The 17,987-nt window shown below is 44.0% G+C and overlaps 1 protein-coding gene across 4 annotated transcripts in view; it reads left to right on the top strand.

The window, feature by feature from the left end:
- LOC147030261 (mitogen-activated protein kinase kinase kinase 20-like) overlaps window positions 1–17,987 on the top strand; it is a 62,625-nt gene that overhangs the window by 26,327 nt on the left and 18,311 nt on the right. Inside the window, exons 4-12 of one of the 4 annotated variants that reach the window (XM_085874145.1) lie at window positions 9,602–9,703; window positions 10,529–10,594; window positions 10,700–10,728; window positions 10,948–11,085; window positions 11,152–11,268; window positions 11,405–11,479; window positions 11,648–11,754; window positions 11,992–12,127; window positions 12,280–12,483. In XM_085874145.1, coding sequence (XP_085730271.1) covers window positions 9,602–9,703; window positions 10,529–10,594; window positions 10,700–10,728; window positions 10,948–11,085; window positions 11,152–11,268; window positions 11,405–11,479; window positions 11,648–11,754; window positions 11,992–12,127; window positions 12,280–12,483 — 974 coding nt within the window. Of the gene's footprint in view, window positions 1–9,601; window positions 9,704–10,528; window positions 10,729–10,947; window positions 11,086–11,151; window positions 11,269–11,404; window positions 11,480–11,647; window positions 11,755–11,991; window positions 12,128–12,279; window positions 12,484–17,987 lie in introns of all 4 variants that reach the window. The other 3 variants (XM_085874146.1, XM_085874143.1, XM_085874144.1) reach the window with 3 other exon arrangements.

Here is a 17,987-nt window from a genome sequence, read left to right as displayed (position 1 = left end):
TGGGCAGCGTGGCTCAATTGGCAGGGATACCCATCTGCCAAAGTCAAACTACGGCACCCCCGGGTCGTTGAGGCGGTCTCCGAGCCTACATACTCCGTATGAACGTAGGGAATGTCCCTGGCAGTGTCCCCCTCAATGCCCACGTGGCATTTTGGTGCTCCGGGTCCCGTTTCCGTGGGCTGCCCGTGCCCATTACACTAACTCGGTCCCTTGGACTGACCTATGGCCTACTCCGGTGCCCAGGGGGCCCTCTACTCAGTGCGCACATTTCCACAGCCACGCTCCCAGCCGGTCAATAGACTCCTGCACCCTTTAAAAGGTTTCATGCCTTCGTTCGACACCAACAACAAACCGACATCCATTTTGGTTAATTTAACTAACCCACAAACGAACATTACACTAACCCCGGGTTCCCTTGGGTGAGATTCACTCCTCCCCCCAATCATTCGTTCGCACGTTCGTGTGTGTGTGTGTGTGTGTGTGTGTGTGTGTGTGTGTGTGTGTGTGTGTGTGTGTGTGTGTGTGTGTGTGTGTGTGTGTGTGTGTGTGTGTGTGTGTGTGTGTGTGTGTGTGTGTGTGTGTGTGTGTGTGTGTGTGTATATGTATATATATATATGTATATATATATATATATATATATATATATATATATATATATATATATATGCATTTATGTATATATGTTTAGATATATAAAAGCAAACCTAAGAAACACATTCGTGTCTTACCTGTATTCATCAGCACTAATTTTTAGCCCACCTGCAACGTAGTTCCGGGGAGCTTATGGGATGGCACCTCGTCTGTCCGTCCGTCCGTTCGTCCACAAATACTTTCAACTTCTTTTCTGAAACTACACACCTTATTTAAATGAAGCTTAAGCACAACGTTCATCACCGTGTATGCACCAAAGTTTGTTCATGGCATTCCAAAAATGGGGACCAAAGGGGGTCTAATGAGGATTGCACCCCAAAGTATGTATTTGCTTTCTTCTCAGAAACTACACATGCAATTCTGATTAAATTTGACCACAACCTTCACCACCCGTGACATACCAAAGTTTGTTCACGGCATAAAAAATTGGGGTCTGAGAGGGTCTACGAAGGAAGTTTACGGGGATTGCCCCCCCTCCCAATGAGATATTTGCTTTCTCCTCAGAAATGACACATACAATTCTGATGAAACTTGACCACAACCTTCATCTCCCATGATGTACCAAAGTTTGTTCACGACATTAGAAAAATCAGAGTCTAAAGGGGTGAAAGGGGGTGCCCCCCAAAATATATATTTGCTTTCTTCTCGTAAACTACACACATAATTTCGATGAAACTTGACCACACCCTTCATCACCCATTATTTACCAAAGTTTATTTATGCCATTACAAAATTTGAGGTCTCAGGGGGTCTACGAGGAGGGAGGGTTGTCCCCCAAAATAGGTATTTGATTTCTTCTGAGAAACTCCACAAGCAATTCCCATGAAACTTCACCGCAACCTTCATCACCCGTGATGTACAAAAGATTGTTCACACTATTTTAAAAAATCGGGGTCTAAAGGTGTCTCCAGGGAGGTTCCCCCCCAAAATATGTGTTTGCTTTCTTCTCTGAAACCACACACACACAATTTCGATGAAACTTGACCACAATCTTCATCACCCATGATGTACCAAAGTTTGTTCACGCCATTTAAAAAAAAATCCATATGTATTTACTTTTCCATTACATATTTTGTGGGTCATCTATACCTACCAGTGATTCCCCTGGTTATCTTATCCAGCCATTACCAGGTGAGTGCCCATAGGTATTGCCCCTATGTTTTTGTTACTTTGTTGTTTTTTTGTTACTAACGTAAAATAAATATAAATTTGTGCTTGGTTCATTTTTATTTATACTTGTTGGGTTCTGTCTTCTGATTTACAGTATATATTCAGTCAGAGCACAAAATATATTTGGCGGACCTCCCTTCCTCCGCAGCAACATCCCCCTCCATCAATCCCCCATCCCCCAACAACCACCGATTCACCATCACCCCACTAACCCACACCCACCATCCCCCTTCCCTCACTCCCGGAGAAAGCAGGCGTGGTCAAAGATGCCCACGCCTCTGCAGCGACGTGTGGTGAGGCGTGTGGAACACGCCGCCACACGCTCGTACATTTATTGGTTTGCGGGCGCCAGCAGTGACCACTATTTTCGTTGTGTCTCTGTGTGTGTCTGTCTGTCTGTTTGTGACTCTCTCCTGAGCATAGCTCCGTGACGTTTGATGCGATCTTGATGAAACTTGGACACAAGCTAGATATTATGGTCTAGTGGTGTCTTTTTGTATGAGGGGCGTCCCACGCCCACTTGAACTTTTTTTTCTCGATTTTGTTCTCGCAATTTCATTTCCTAGAAGCTGTGCGTTTTGTCCATAAGTACAACATATAAAAAAATCCGATTTGATTTGGTCAATTTTGACGGAAGATATAGGTTTTTACGGTAGGGCTTCCTCAAAAGCTTCCACGAACTCAATTGGTACCTATCGTGGCATTGTTCAATAATGGCCGCGAACCATCGTCACCTCCCGGCTAGTTATTTAGAAACCCAGACCTCTCATTTCCAAATGAGGTTGCATTCTATAACTCCATTGTTCTTGGTCTGTTTTGAGTCCCAATATATGAGGAGCAGCGATGTGACGCTTCCCAAACATTTTCTGGTCACATATGTTACACAGAATTGAAAATATTGTACATACAATGTTCATTGTCATTCACAACGCACAGAGCGCACGGTGTAGCTGCCCGGCGCCACCTTTGTTAGCAGTCGATGCTGGGCAAAGGCGATGTCTGTCGCGCGTTTGCACGTAATTCAGAGCCAAAAGCGATTTTGTGTAATCGTTTTCACGAGTAAACTCATCAAAATAACTATAACACTTTCCTTTATCCGTTCCTTTTCACAATAAAGTTCGAGAACAGACATTGTTCACATTTGGGAGTGTGTAGAAGCAGATCGGGTGCCTGACAAGGACGAATTGATTCGATTTTGGTGAAGATCCGGATCCGGATTCTAGAATTTTGAAAGTCTTTCTTCACCATTGAGAAATCGAGCCAAAAACGACATATATATATATATATATATATATATATATATATATATATATATATATATATATATATATACCATGATATGTCAAAATTTTATAAATGGATTTGGCCAGAACTTGGTGGATAGGTTGGATGTGTTACAAGAACGAATTGGTTTGATTTTGGTGAAGATCCGGATCCGGATACTACAATTTTGAAAGTCATTCTTCACCATTGAGAAATCAAGCGAAAAACGATATATATACCATGATATGTCAAAATTTTGTGAAGGGTTTTGGCCAGAACTTGGTGGATAGGTTGGATGTGTTACAGGAACGAATTGGTTTGATTTTGGTGAAGATCCGGATCTGGATACTGGAATTTTGAAAGTCATTCTTCACCATTGAGAAATCGAGCCAAAAACGACATATATATACCATGATATGTCAAGAATTTCTAAATGGATTTGGCCAGAACTTGGTGGATAGGTTGGATGTGTTACAGGAACGAATTGGTTTGATTTTGGTGAAGATCCGGATCCGGATACTAGAATTTTGAAAGTCATTCTTCACCATTGAGAAATCGAGCCAAAAACGATATATATACCATGATATGTCAAAATTTTATAAATGGATTTGGCCAGAACTTGGTGGATAGGTTGGATGTGTTACAGGAACGAATTGGTTTGATTTTGGTGAAGATCCAGGTGTGTATTCAGCCTATCAGTGGAATACTAAACCCAAACTAATCAGCCTGGTGGAGGTATGTGCTCTCTCCCAAGTACCGTTCCAGTTAATGCATGAAACTGACTCCCTGGAAAGGTAGTGGCAGCAGAAACAGTAGATAGGTTTAATTTGGGATTAGAGAGGTACCTGGAAGCATTGGAGATATAGGGCATCAGAGAGAGGGGGTGTCGTCAAGATAGTGTGTGGTTGGTGTTGTATATTCTTCACCCAAAACCCCCCCCCCCCAAATAATAAAAACTAAGAATACTAAAAACATTCTGTATAATAATTAAATATATATTTCCCCATTTTTATTTTAACACCCTTGGGATATCCCTGAGCTTGCCGCACTGTTCTCATCCACACCCCTCCCCTCATCCCCCCCCCAATGAAATCAAGTCGTTTTGACAGATTTATTACCTCCCCCAGCAAAGGTGGATGGAGGTTATGTTTTTAACCCTGTCTGTCTGTTTGTGAACAAAATATTTCAAAAGGTTGTTGACGGATCTGGATGAAATGTGGTGGAGAGTTTGGGTATGTTACATGGACGAAATGATTCGATTTTGGTGAAGATCCGAATCTAGATCTGGATGTGAGAATTTTTTTCAGTGATCCATCTCCATTGAGTGACGGGGCTAACACGAGACACAGCACAATATTTCAAAAAGTTATGTCTGGATTCGGATGAAACTTGGTGGATGGGTTGGTTAGGTGACGAGAACAAGCTGATTACATTTTAACTCAGGTTTGAATCCAGATCCGACCCATCAGTGGGATACAAAACCGAGACTAATCAGCTTTGTGGAGGTATGCGCTCCACCCAGTGCTCTTCTAGTTTAATCTGGTGTTCATGTGCTGCAGGCATCATGGGCCACCTGACCTCCTCCTGCGTCTAATTTATTTGTATAGATTCCTTGTTGTTACTGTAGCATTATATATACAATGGCCTTAAATTGCGTTCAATAGAAAGGGATGGACCATGTTGAGGAAGGGCTTTAGTCCTGTCGTGAATTAAAGAGAGTCAAGTGAAGTCAACTAATTGTTTTTGATTGTTTTAGTTATTAAGAAACTGATGTGAAAAACCCCCCAGCAAACAGATGTGACCTTGCGGATCCCATAGCAGGTAAAAGCACATCCCCGAAAGTGTCCGGGGCCGCAGACGAGTTCCTTCAACGGGATCCCATCTATTCGAGGGGGATTTAGGGGGGGGGTGCGGAGAGAAAACATCATGATGAAGTTTGGGAGGTGCGGAAGGGGCGTCATTGTGAAGTTTTCTTTTTTTAATGAAGTTTGGGGGGGCGGAAGGGGTGTCATTATGAAGTTTTCTTTTTTTAATGAAGTTTGGGGGGGCGGAAGGGGTGTCATTATGAAGTTTTCTTTTTTTAATGAAGTTTGGGGGGCGGAAGGGGTGTCATTATGAAGTTTTCTTTTTTAATGAAGTTTGGGGGCGGAAGGGGTGTCATTATGAAGTTTTCTTTTTAATGAAGTTTGGGGGCGGAAGGGGTGTCATTATGAAGTTTTCTTTTTAATGAAGTTTGGGGGGTGCAGAGGGGGCGTCATTATGAAGTTTTCTTTTTAATGAAGTTGGGGGTGCGGAGGGCGTCATTATGAAGTTTCCTTTTTAATGAAGTTTGGAGGGGTGCGGAGGGGCGTCATTATGAAGTTTTCTTTTTTAATGAAGTTTGGGGGGGTGCAGAGGGGGCGTTATTATGAAGTTTTCTTTTTTAATGAAGTTGGGGGGGTGCGGAGGGGGCGTCATTATGAAGTTTCCTTTTTTAATGAAGTTTGGAGGGGTGCGGAGGGGCGTCATTATGAAGTTTTCTTTTTAATGAAGTTTGGGGGGTGCAGAGGGGGCGTCATTATGAAGTTTTCTTTTTAATGAAGTTGGGGGGTGCGGAGGGGCGTCATTATGAAGTTTCCTTTTTTAATGAAGTTTGGAGGGGGTGCGGAGGGGGCGTCATTATGAAGTTTTCTTTTTTAATGAAGTTTGGGGGGTGCAGAGGGGGCGTCATTATGAAGTTTTCTTTTTAATGAAGTTGGGGGTGCGGAGGGGGCGTCATTATGAAGTTTTCTTTTTAATGAAGTTTGGAGGGGGTGCGGAGGGCGTCATTATGAAGTTTTCTTTTTAATGAAGTTTGGAGGGGTGCGGAGGGGCGTCATTTTGAAGTTTTCTTTTTAATGAAGTGTGGGGGGGTGCGGAGGGGGCGTCATTTTGAAGTTTTCTTTTTATTGAAGTTTGGAGGGGGTGCGGAGGGGCGTCATTATGAAGTTTTCTTTTTAATGAAGTGTGGGGGGTGCGGAGGGGCGTCATTATGAAGTTTTCTTTTTAATGAAGTTTGGAGTGGGTGCGGAGGGGGCGTCTTTATGAAGTTTTCTTTTTAATGAAGTGTGGGGGGGGTGCGGAGGGGGCGTCATTTTGAAGTTTTCTTTTTAATGAAGTTTGGAGGGGTGCGGAGGGGGCGTCATTATGAAGTTTTCTTTTTAATGAAGTGTGGGGGGTGCGGAGGGGCGTCATTATGAAGTTTTCTTTTTAATGAAGTTTGGAGTGGGTGCGGAGGGCGTCATTTTGAAGTTTTCTTTTTAATGAAGTGTGGGGGGGGTGCGGAGGGGCGTCATTATGAAGTTTTCTTTTTTAATGAAGTTTGGAGTGGGTGCGGAGGGCGTCATTTTGAAGTTTTCTTTTTAATGAAGTGTGGGGGGGTGCGGAGGGGCGTCTTTATGAAGTTTTCTTTTTTTAATGAAGTTTGGAGGGGGTGCGGAGGGGGCGTCATTTTGAAGTTTTCTTTTTTAATGAAGTTTGGAGGGGTGCGGAGGGGGCGTTATTTTGAAGTTTTCTTTTTTAATGAAGTTTGGGGGGGCGGAAGGGGTGTCATTATGAAGTTTTCTTTTTTAATGAAGTTTGGAGGGGGTGCGGAGGGGGTGTCATTATGAAGTTTTCTTTTTTAATGAAGTTTGTAGGGGGTGCAGAGGGGGCGTCATTATGAAGTTTTCTTTTTTAATGAAGTTTGGAGTGGGTGCGGAGGGGGCGTCATTATGAAGTTTTCTTTTTAATGAAGTTTGGAGGGGTGCGGAGGGGGCATCATTTTGAAGTTTTCTTTTTAATGAAGTGTGGGGGGTGCGGAGGGGGCGTCATTTTGAAGTTTTCTTTTTAATGAAGTTTGGAGGGGTGCGGAGGGGCGTCATTTTGAAGTTTTCTTTTTAATGAAGTTTGGAGGGGTGCGGAGGGCGTCATTATGAAGTTTTCTTTTTTAATGAAGTGTGGGGGGGTGCGGAGGGGGCGTCATTATGAAGTTTTCTTTTTTAATGAAGTTTGTAGGGGGTGCAGAGGGGGCGTCATTATGAAGTTTTCTTTTTTAATGAAGTTTGGAGTGGGTGCGGAGGGGGCGTCATTATGAAGTTTTCTTTTTTAATGAAGTTTGGAGGGGGTGCGGAGGGGGCATCATTTTGAAGTTTTCTTTTTAATGAAGTGTGGGGGGTGCGGAGGGGCGTCATTTTGAAGTTTTCTTTTTAATGAAGTTTGGGGGCGGAAGGGGTGTCATTATGAAGTTTTCTTTTTAATGAAGTTTGGAGGGGGTGCGGAGGGCGTCATTATGAAGTTTTCTTTTTAATGAAGTTTGGAGTGGGTGCGGAGGGGGTGTCTTTATGAAGTTTTCTTTTTAATGAAGTGTGGGGGGGGGTGCGGAGGGGGCGTCATTATGAAGTTTTCTTTTTAATGAAGTTTGTAGGGGGTGCAGAGGGCGTCATTATGAAGTTTTCTTTTTAATGAAGTTTGGAGGGGTGCGGAGGGGGCGTCTTTATGAAGTTTTCTTTTTAATGAAGTGTGGGGGGGGGTGCGGAGGGGGCGTCATTTTGAAGTTTTCTTTTTTAATGAAGTTTGGGGGTGCGGAGGGGGCGTCATTATGAAGTTTTCTTTTTTAATGAAGTTTGTAGGGGGTGCGGAGGGGGCGTCATTATGAAGTTTTCTTTTTTAATGAAGTTTGGAGTGGGTGCGGAGGCGGCGTCATTATGAAGTTTTCTTTTTTAATGAAGTTTGGAGGGGGTGCGGAGGGGGCGTCATTTTGAAGTTTTCTTTTTTAATGAAGTTTGGAGGGGGTGCGGAGGGGGCGTCATTTTGAAGTTTTCTTTTTAATGAAGTGTGGGGGTGCGGAGGGGGCGTCATTTTGAAGTTTTCGTTTTTAATGAAGTTTGGAGGGGGTGCGGAGGGGGCGTCATTTTGAAGTTTTCTTTTTTAATGAAGTTTGGAGGGGGTGCGGAGAGGGGGGGTCACTATGAGGTTTTCTTGTTTAATGAAGTGTGGGGGGTGTGGGGGGTGCGGAGGGGGCGTCATTATGAAGTTTTCTTTTTTAATGAAGTTTGGAGCGGGTGCGGAGGGGGCGTCTTTATGAAGTTTTCTTTTTTAATGAAGTGTGGGGGGGGGGTGCGGAGGGGGCGTCATTTTGAAGTTTTCTTTTTTAATGAAGTTTGGGGGGGCGGAAGGGGTGTCATTATGAAGTTTTCTTTTTTAATGAAGTTTGGGGGGGGTGCGGAGGGGGCGTCATTTTGAATATATGTTTTTTAATTCAGTCTTTAAACTTCTTTGTCATTCCATGTGTTTGTAAACTTTGTTTCAGGTTGTCTTTGTAATCCCATCAGAGCCCTCTGCCCATTGTGTGTCATTTCATTAGTAATTCACAAAGCTTATTATGGGTTTTTTTGTTTGTTTGTTTTTAATTGAAAGTTATTATTTTTATTATGACCTCCAAAGCCATTCATGCTCGTGTTCTAGTAAGCACAACCGAACTTCTCCCATTGAATCCACCATCCCGCTCGCTCTGCTCACCTGCAATTTGGACTCTCCGGCAGACAAGACCGAAACCTGCTGCTCACATCGACCTTTTGGGAACCTGCTCTGAGGCTATCCGGTTCCCTGTCCCTGCATATTCATTCCCTTCACATCCGTGTTTTAAAATCAACACCAAACCCATGTAGTTCGTGGTGCCACTGCCTTCTCTAAAACTTTCATTTTGTTTGTAATTCACTCATTAAACTTTGTGCATACTTTTGTTTTGTAATTCCTTTATTGCCCATTGTTATATTAGGACAATAGCATAGCCTAGAGGTGTGCTGTGTGCACACTTTCCTCTGAGCTGCTGAGGCTGCTATAAACTGCCATCCTGCCGTTTCACATGCAGGGCGAGGCATGTGTGTGTGTGTGTGTGTGTGTGTGTGTGTGTGTGTGTGTGTGTGTGTGTGTGTGTGTGTGTGTGTGTGTGTGTGTGTGTGTGTGTGTGTGTGTGTGTGTGTGTGTGTGTGTGTGTGTGTGTGTGTGTGTGCCATCCCTCCGATGAACGTTAAACTGTGTCCCATCTTCCAGAATTAGTTGGTGGATGTTAAAGATCCCACGGTGTCCTTCGTGAAGCATGAAGAGTCCGGCGACTTAATGCTGGGAAACCTGAAAAACTTACTAATTCCTGCTCGAACCTACAGGGGGGGGGGGCACTGCATCAGCCATACAGCCTGGGTTCCCAAGAAATGATGCAACCAGCAGCCTTGTGCTACACATGAAACAATAAAAAAAATGAACTCTTGTGTGTGTTTACTTTGGGACCTGTTTGGAAATCATAGATATAATAATTAGTTGGTCTTGTTTACTTCGTGAAACCATGTTTGTGTGTCCTGTTTGGTAATCAATACTCAAACAGTAATAATGATGTGGATACTTTGTAAATGACTGACAATATTCAAGATCTTTGCCAAGTTAGTAAAGGCTCATTGAAGTGCTTCTCCGTGTTGGCGTATGTGGTATGCCTGTGTTGGTGTTGGTGTGCGTTGGCATGCAGAGTTCACACCTTGTGGATCTCTCTATGATTTCCTGGAGAGCGAGGAAAGCAATGATCTGGATTTTGAGGACATCCTCACCTGGGCGATGGACATTGCCAAGGGTTAGTGAGAAGGCACAGAAGAGCACACACACACACACACACACACACACACACACACACACACACACACACACACACACACACACACACACACACACACACACACACACTCACCTGTACACATGATCTCACACACCTGTACTCTTGCAGTTACACGCCTAGATACCTTAAGCCAAGCTCGTACTGTTATTTTATTACACTTTAAAAGTTTTTGTCCAGAAATTATATTTCAATGAAGTTGTTGATTATAAGTAATTATTCCTGGCCATATATTTAACGAGCAAGTAAACTTCCATCAGCAAAAACCTTGAGACCTTTCCACACAGCCCATGCCCCTCCAGGTCACGTGTTTTGCCAAAACCCCTGTCCTTGTTATCCTTCCCACGTCCAAACTCGACACTCACCTCCATTAATTCCCAACCCTCGTTTTTCACCTGTGGAACCATCTTCCTGAGCCTGTTGTCCCACGTTCAATTCCCTCCAGGACTCAGGTCCGCTGCTTACTTTTCGACCTACTTTTAGACCTCCAGGTAGACCTAATGGTCAACCACATTTCCCCTAATGAGCTTCACTACACCTAATGAGACCTCGTCTCCACCCTTCTCCTGCCATAGCACATCCGTTTGTGGTTGTCCCACTGTTTCCATTCACACCATTTTGTCCCTTTGCTCCATTGCCCCCCTCCTTCCCCATTGTTCTCATCTTCCATGAGCCTCGATACATACATAAAAAAGAATGTTGTTCAAAGTGATGTGGATTTGTGTAAATCCTCTCCGATTGCTCATTGTTTGTGCCGTGGTTTGTGTGTTTGTGTGTGACGCGCAGGCATGAATTACCTGCACACCGAAGCACCTGTCATGGTCATTCACCGTGACCTGAAATCCCGAAATGGTGAGATTGGTTCCACATTAAATTCCAAAACACTTCATACCAATGTTTCTCATTCCAAGTCCTCAACTGAAACCTTTTCACCAATATCTCACAATTCCTCCTCAGTGTTGATTGCCTCCGACAACACCTTAAAGGTGAGACCTACTACCTGTATTAAATACAACTCGAATCCTCAATCATTCAGCTCAATGTATCAAATTCAGTGACTGCATTAAACTTGTAGCAAGTCGTAGCATTGCCTTTAACACCCGTTGTGTTACCCATCGTTATAATAAGTATTATTTATCTTGATGATATAATTTGGTTGTCACGTGACATTGCCAATGGAGTAATCATTCCCCTCCTTCCGGTAGATCTGTGATTTTGGTGCCTCACGATTCCATGGCCAAACCACCAACATGTCACTCGTCGGTACGTTCCCGTGGATGGCCCCCGAAGTCATCCAGAGCCAGCCTGTGTCCGAGACCTGTGACACCTACTCTTTTGGCGTGGTGAGTTTCCCATCGCACAGGATCCATCAGCCGATGCATCGGAACCTCGTCAGTATCTTCCTGAAGCTCGTGCGGTTTACCTCCTGTGTGTGGCAGGTACTGTGGGAAATGTTGACCCGCGAGGTTCCGTTCAAGGGCTTTGAAGGCATGCAGGTGGCTTGGTTGGTGGTTGAGAAGAAGGAGGTCTGACGGGGCTTTCAACTTTAACACTTAAATGACGGTGAAACAACACAGTGAGTGTGTGTGTGTGTGTGTGCGTGCAAGTACAGTATGTGTATAACGTGTGTGTGTGTGTACGTTGCTGTGTGTTTCCTTTTAGAGACCCACGGTACCCAGCTCATGTCCCAGCAGCCTGGCCTCACTCTTGCAGCAGTGCTGGCATGAAGACCCCAAGGTGAAACCCCCGATATCCACCGAAAAAATGACAAGCAAGACCTTGGATATTTATTTTGCCGGATGTATGAGTGCCTCTTGGTCCTCAGCCTAGGTTGAGGCAAAAAAGCATCCTCAGGTAGAAATTCCAGGTAGCCAATTGAAACAATCATATACCTTTCCTTGGCAGAAACGGCCGTATTTTCAGATGGTTCTTCGTACGCTCGAGGCGATGCTATGGGACAGCTGTCTACCTGAGGAGGCAAACTCCTTTCTGCATCATAAAGCACAGTGGAGGTCAGACTGCTTGTCACGAGGTTAATGGAGGATTCAAAATATCCCTGCACAACACCTCATCGCACTCTAATAGTCCAATGAATCAACTAAAGGACAACAAGATCATTGTATCGTAAAGCATATCCGTCATGGCTTTGTCTCCATGCACTGTTTGCAGACTTGTCCTAAGCTTGCTGGGACACGACTTCCCGACTGGGGCAGGTGCATAGAAAACGTTCTTGTGTGTGTGTGATGCAGGTGGGAGATCGAGGAAAAGCTGCAAGGACTTCGAGAGCTGGAGATAGAGCTGAGTAGCCGTGAGGAGGAGTTGAGCAAGAGAGAAAAACGACTGCGCCAGTGGGAGCGGCAGCTTCGCACTCAAGCACAGCAACCTGTATAACCAGCGCAGCTACAATCATCACAAACGTGAAATGAGGTTCATTCTACCTGCATATGCATAACTCTTTATGCTCACCATCCTCGTCCTCTGCCCCCCCCCCTACCCCAACTCCTCCCCCTCCCCTTCCTCATCTCTTCATGTTACAGGTGTTTCCACCGTTAGAGGTGAACTTGGCTGAAGAGTCATTCTTCGAATCTCACACGGAGGAGTCGAATAGCTCTGAGCTTTCGTGCCAGCTGGAATCCGTGAGCAATGGAGAGGCCTGTACAGGAGTCGCTGCAGGTCGGCTGGTGCCATGCGGCCTGGACCGGAAGCGTTATGGCCACAATAGTGGTGTTAAAGATTTTCAGGTAGGTCCACATGGGAATCGTTTTGGCCTGTTTACTCTTCCCTCCTGCACACTTAGCTCGATACCCTGGGATTTCATGTTGCTAATCCACATACTGTGTTGCTCTTTCACCGCTGTTTATCACTGTCCTTGGATGCCCAATTGATGTAGAAGCACACTGCAGATGTCTGCTGATGTCCTATTTCTGCATCTCAGACATGTACGAACAAGATATACCGTGAGACTTGAACATAGTTTGAAAAGTTTTAACGCTGCTTTTATTTTAGAGTGACCCAAAAGAACTAATTTAGATTTAGTGCAATTTTGTGAGGGTCCTAAATTGAAGTATGAAGTATTTAACCAATAACTTAAGAATGGTAATAAGTAGCAAGGTGAAACTTTGTACACCACTTCAGTGTGATCCCAAAACAGAATGGAAGAGCTGCAATAGTTGTAATTTTTTTTTTGTAATGGTGTTGTAAATTCTTAGTCAATAGGATAGCCTAGAGCCTAGACGTATGTGCATACCCACATGAGCTATCTAGCCTGGGTTTGAATCCCGAAACAGCTATAAACTGTCATTCTGGTATTTCACACTCGAGCCTTTACATCAATCCGTTCGCCATCCCTCATATGGACGACGTTAAACAGGCATCACGTCTGCCAACACGAGTCGGTGGACATTAAAGGTCCCATGGTGTCTTTTGTGAAGAGTAGGCAGGTTATCGCCAACACCCTGAACTTCCTCATCAGCACTGCTGTCTGCACCCCTCACCTCACCCCCCCCCCCCCATATATGTTGGTGAACCGATGTAGAGTTGAAATGTAAGAATGAATGCTTACAGGAGCGGCACAAAAACCCCAGATGAAACTTCCAGTAGTCCATTACTCACTCGTCACTTTACTTATGGATACTGTAAAAATATGAGCTTCAGTGTTCAGGTTTGGGAAAAGATAAGCGGTAATGGCTGGAAAAAAGGATAGGACGGAAGATAAAACAATTACGTAAGCATAGATAACATTTCTGGATGAACGAATTAAGAACTGCACACCCATACGGATTGAAACAAAATAATTAACAATAAATAGATACAATACTGGGGGAAAAGACCATCGAAACGAGGGCACACAAAGCTCAACACACCACGTAGGATTACAATACTCACAAAGTTATGAATTACATCCGATGAATTCGTTGCAATGTATAATAGAGTTCAATAAATGAGACTTTCCCTGGGAAGGATAGAGGTAAGGGGAGCAATTTGTAAACAAAATACACAGTTTACGTAATACACAGTCACACACACACACACACACACACACACACACACACACACACACACACACACACACACACACACACACACTACCTAAACATATGCCATCTTCAAAACAATAACAACAATCAGGCAAATTGCTCATCCCTTTATTTGGATTACATACATAAAGGAAAACCATTCTGCATTTTCTTCTGCCGTCTCTTCCAACAATATGTTTTCCTTTGTTATTTTATTATTTGAATGACTATCATTGTCCTCGACAGGGTCCATCTATTTCCATCGATCTTTTTCTTACCTATTGCCACTCAGATCCACCCATGAAAAACTTGCGTGTTGGAATGAGAGCATCGTAATGGCTCAAGTCCAGGATACCACTGTAGAGCACAGACACCAACCTTTCATTAACTCCTCCTGTTATGACAATAGGTCGCACAGTGAAATGATGTTCGTTTTTTAAGGAACAATTGACTGTCATATCGTACATCTCGCAAATTGTCTTTATCCCAAGGTTAAGGCGCTGTCACACCTTGACGATTTAGCCAGCGTATGCCAACTTATGAAAAATTTGTCTAAAACGCTGGCACACGTCGAATACGTTATGGGTAAGTTTTGTATACGTTAAGAGCATGCTGAAAAACACTGCCATACGTCGTAGTACGCTGGCTTTCATCGTTGTACTTTGCGGTTATCCTCAAATTTTCCATGCTTGAAATTTTACGAGGTATGCCGTCGTATGACTCACACGTTCCGCTACGCTGGCCATAAGTTGTAGGCACGTTATGCGATCTTTGACACACGTCGAGGCACATTACTTGTAAGTTACTCATAAGTCGAAACACGTCGAGGTAATGCTTAGCGTACCCAAAACTTATTTCTAACCTATGAGTAACGTGCTTTGAACCTATGTGTAACGTACCTCCAACGCATATTGACGGATGTAGACGTATTTGATTGACGTCTTCCAGCCGACCACAGAACTTACTGAATGTGTTTCTGATTTACAGCTACCGTATAATGGCGTATTGGCAGTGTTTAAAAAAAAAACAAAAAAAAAACAATAACTTCCTATATTTCGTCACGTGCCGTTACGTCACGTCCGATTGCCTCTTCAGTTTGCTCATGTCTTATTCTTAGTTCCTCCTCTGTGAATATTTTCTGTTTGAGGATATTGTCACGTCGACGTCGAAACTTAAAAGCAAATGTCCGAATATATTTTAAAATTCGTGATAGACTAAAAATAAAAATTTTTTTAAAAATAACAACAACAACTTCAGATATTTCGTCACGTGCCTTCACGGAGCCCAGAGAAAAAAAGAAAATGTGCCTTGAAGGAGAAAATAAGTTTCGGGTACGCTAAACATTACCTCGACGTGTTTCGACTTATGAGTAACTTACACGGAACTTGTGTCGACGTGTGTCAACGATCGCATATCGTGCCTACAACTTATTCCCAGCGTAGCGGAACGTGTGAGCCATATGGCGAGTACATCGTAAAATTTTCAGCATGCTTGAAATTTCAGGACGTACTAAACGTACCACAAAATACGACAGCGTACTTCATCGTTTTTCAGTGTGCTCTTAACGTATACACAACTTATCCATAACGTATTCGACGTGTGCCAGCTTGGTTCGGCAAATTTTTCATAGGTCGGCATACGCTGGCTAAATCGTCAAGGTGTGACTGCGTGGTTGACACTTCCAATTCTCATGCGGTTATGATTTAAATTTGCATGCGGCAGGTTTTTAACAGGCTACGCCACGAGTTCGTCGGCGATACGTGCAGCGCGCTATGCCTAAGTTAAACTATCGTTGGGCATAGGTTGTGAACGCCAACAACAGGCTCAGCATTCGTTGGTATAAGTTATCTATAAGACAACGAAACGTTCTGTGCCCATTACTAATATGTTATGCATACGACCAACACGTTATGAATATGACCAAAACTTTAGAAAAAAAACCTCAAAATTTCAGCGTACGCCAACGTTTTACATACATTTTTATACGTTGCCATTGCTGGCTAAATCGTCAAGGTGTGACAGCGCCTTTACCTGCAAATATGCCAAGTCGCCTGATTAATGCCGGGTATTGGTCTCTTGTGACTGCACACTGTGTTACCGAGGAGGGTAAGTTTTTAGCATTCCCCCCAACATGAGGATAAGTCAATCCTTAGCATTCCCCCCCAGGAATACAAGATGATCTTTAGCGTCACCAAAATCGAATCAATTTGTCCATGTCACACACCCACCCGTGTCCAACAAATTTCTTCCGAATCTGTCCGTAACGTTTTTAGATATTCTTCTCAGAATCAGACAGACAAACAGACAGATAGGGGTAAAAACATAACCTCCGTCTGCCTTCGGTGGCGGAGGTAACAAAAATCAGGCAAATCGCTCACTGCTTTCATTGAATTACATACATGAAGGAAAACCCTTCTGTATTTTAACATGATTCAGCCTTGAAAAGTCTGGTTAAAACAAAAATTACGCAAAAGAAAACCTTCATTTATTCCACCAGTTGTTTTTTTTTGTACACCATGTCGAGGCTCGTGTAATAGCTAACACACAGGAACACATAACAAGGCAGTAGACAAGAGGGGTGGGAGAGGGAAGCACAAAATAGTGGGGAACAGAGACAATAGGAGATCTGTGGAAGGGAGAGGGATGGGGCGGGGTACATGGGGTAAACAAAATGGTACTACAAGGACTTTCAGGAATAAAAACAGGGAAGTTGAAGGAGGTGGGTTTTGGATGGATTAACAGGGGTAGTAAAGATCAAGATGTTGCATGGGGGAAGGTTAGAGATGGTGGTGAACAGCTGTTTTGAAGACCTGGAGAGAGGAGTGGGATTGAAGAGAGTGTGGGAATTTGTTCCAGTGGTGCGAAAAAAAAGAGGAATGAAAGAATGAAGGTGAGTAGTGATTCTTGATTTTGGCAGTTTCACCGGAAGGGGGTTGCTGGTGGACCTTGATCGCCCTGAAGAAATAAAGAGGGGACAGATCACAGACAGCCAGGGGGGCAAGGCCAGAGAGTAGATGGTCGAAGACAGACAGACCACAGACCTGCCTCCGATGAGGGAATGAGAGACGCAAAGACTTAGCTTCATCGCAGGAGAAACCAATGATCCTAAAAGCCTTGGTTTCCACAGCGTGAAGTTGAGGTGTGAGGCAGGAGTACCATCCCAGAAGGGGGAGCCGTACTCCATTAGACTGCAGATGAAAGCTTTGCAAGTGGTTATAAACTCAGGTGTGCCAAGGAAGGACTTTTCACGACATAGGATGTCCAGTCGGTGATTGGCTTTGGAGGCCAGCTTGGAGATGTGGTTTTCCCAGGAAAGATCATGGCACATAGTGAGACTCAAAAGCTGAAAACCTGAATGAAGACTTTTTCAAGGGGATTGTTGAGAAAGTAGATGGCGGGGGAGGGAGGTTCCAGACAGTCCTTTTGGAGAGACATCGTGAGAGTGTGAGATTTATCAGGATTGAAAGACATGTTCCAAGTGTTTGACCAGCTTGTGATTTTATCCAGATCTGCACAGAGTTGAGAGGCTGCTGCTTGCCGATCAGAGGGAAGACAGATGGTACGGCAGAGGGTGGAGTCTTCAGCAAAGTGACAAAGATGATTTTCCAGAGAGTCAGAGAAATCATTGATGAAAATCAGAAAAAGCAAAGGCCCAGAACGCTGCCTTCAGGAACTCCAGACTGGACGGGAAGAGGAGATGAGAGAACTCCATTAAGAGCCACATGGTGACTGCGACAGGAGAGGAAGTCCGCGAGCCATGAATAGAGATTGCCTTGAAAAAGAGAGTTTGGTGTGCAGTGCGGGATGCCAGACCGTATCAAAAGCTCGCGATATGTCTCGAGAGGTGGCTCTGATCTCATGTTTGGCATTTAGGACTCCATCCATTGTTGGGATAGATTGATTATTCCTTTTGTTGGGCAGTGTATAGACTATAAACCATTGCAACCCAGATGATTTGTTTTTTTTTGAGGTTATAATTGTGAGCGAAGTCGAGCAAGCTGTCCAACCAATGTAGCAACGGCAGTCCGTCCACACATACATGGTCCAAAAAAAACTGGCTTCTATGCATACTAGTGGCCACCCCCGCCCTCCAGGCGGGAGTACTCGTGTCAACCCACTGAACACGGATGGCCTTTTCATGTCCAGGGAGTAAAAGAAATGTAAAATTGCTAAGGATAACACCACAGTCAATCCAGTAATCACCAGGATGAGTCACGGGGTGAGGAAAG

Source organism: Eptatretus burgeri, chromosome 3 (assembly GCF_056783735.1).
Source record: "Eptatretus burgeri isolate ZD-2024b chromosome 3, Ebu_testis_v1, whole genome shotgun sequence".
NCBI lineage: Eukaryota > Metazoa > Chordata > Myxini > Myxiniformes > Myxinidae > Eptatretus > Eptatretus burgeri.
This window is presented reverse-complemented; position numbering and strand designations above follow the sequence as displayed.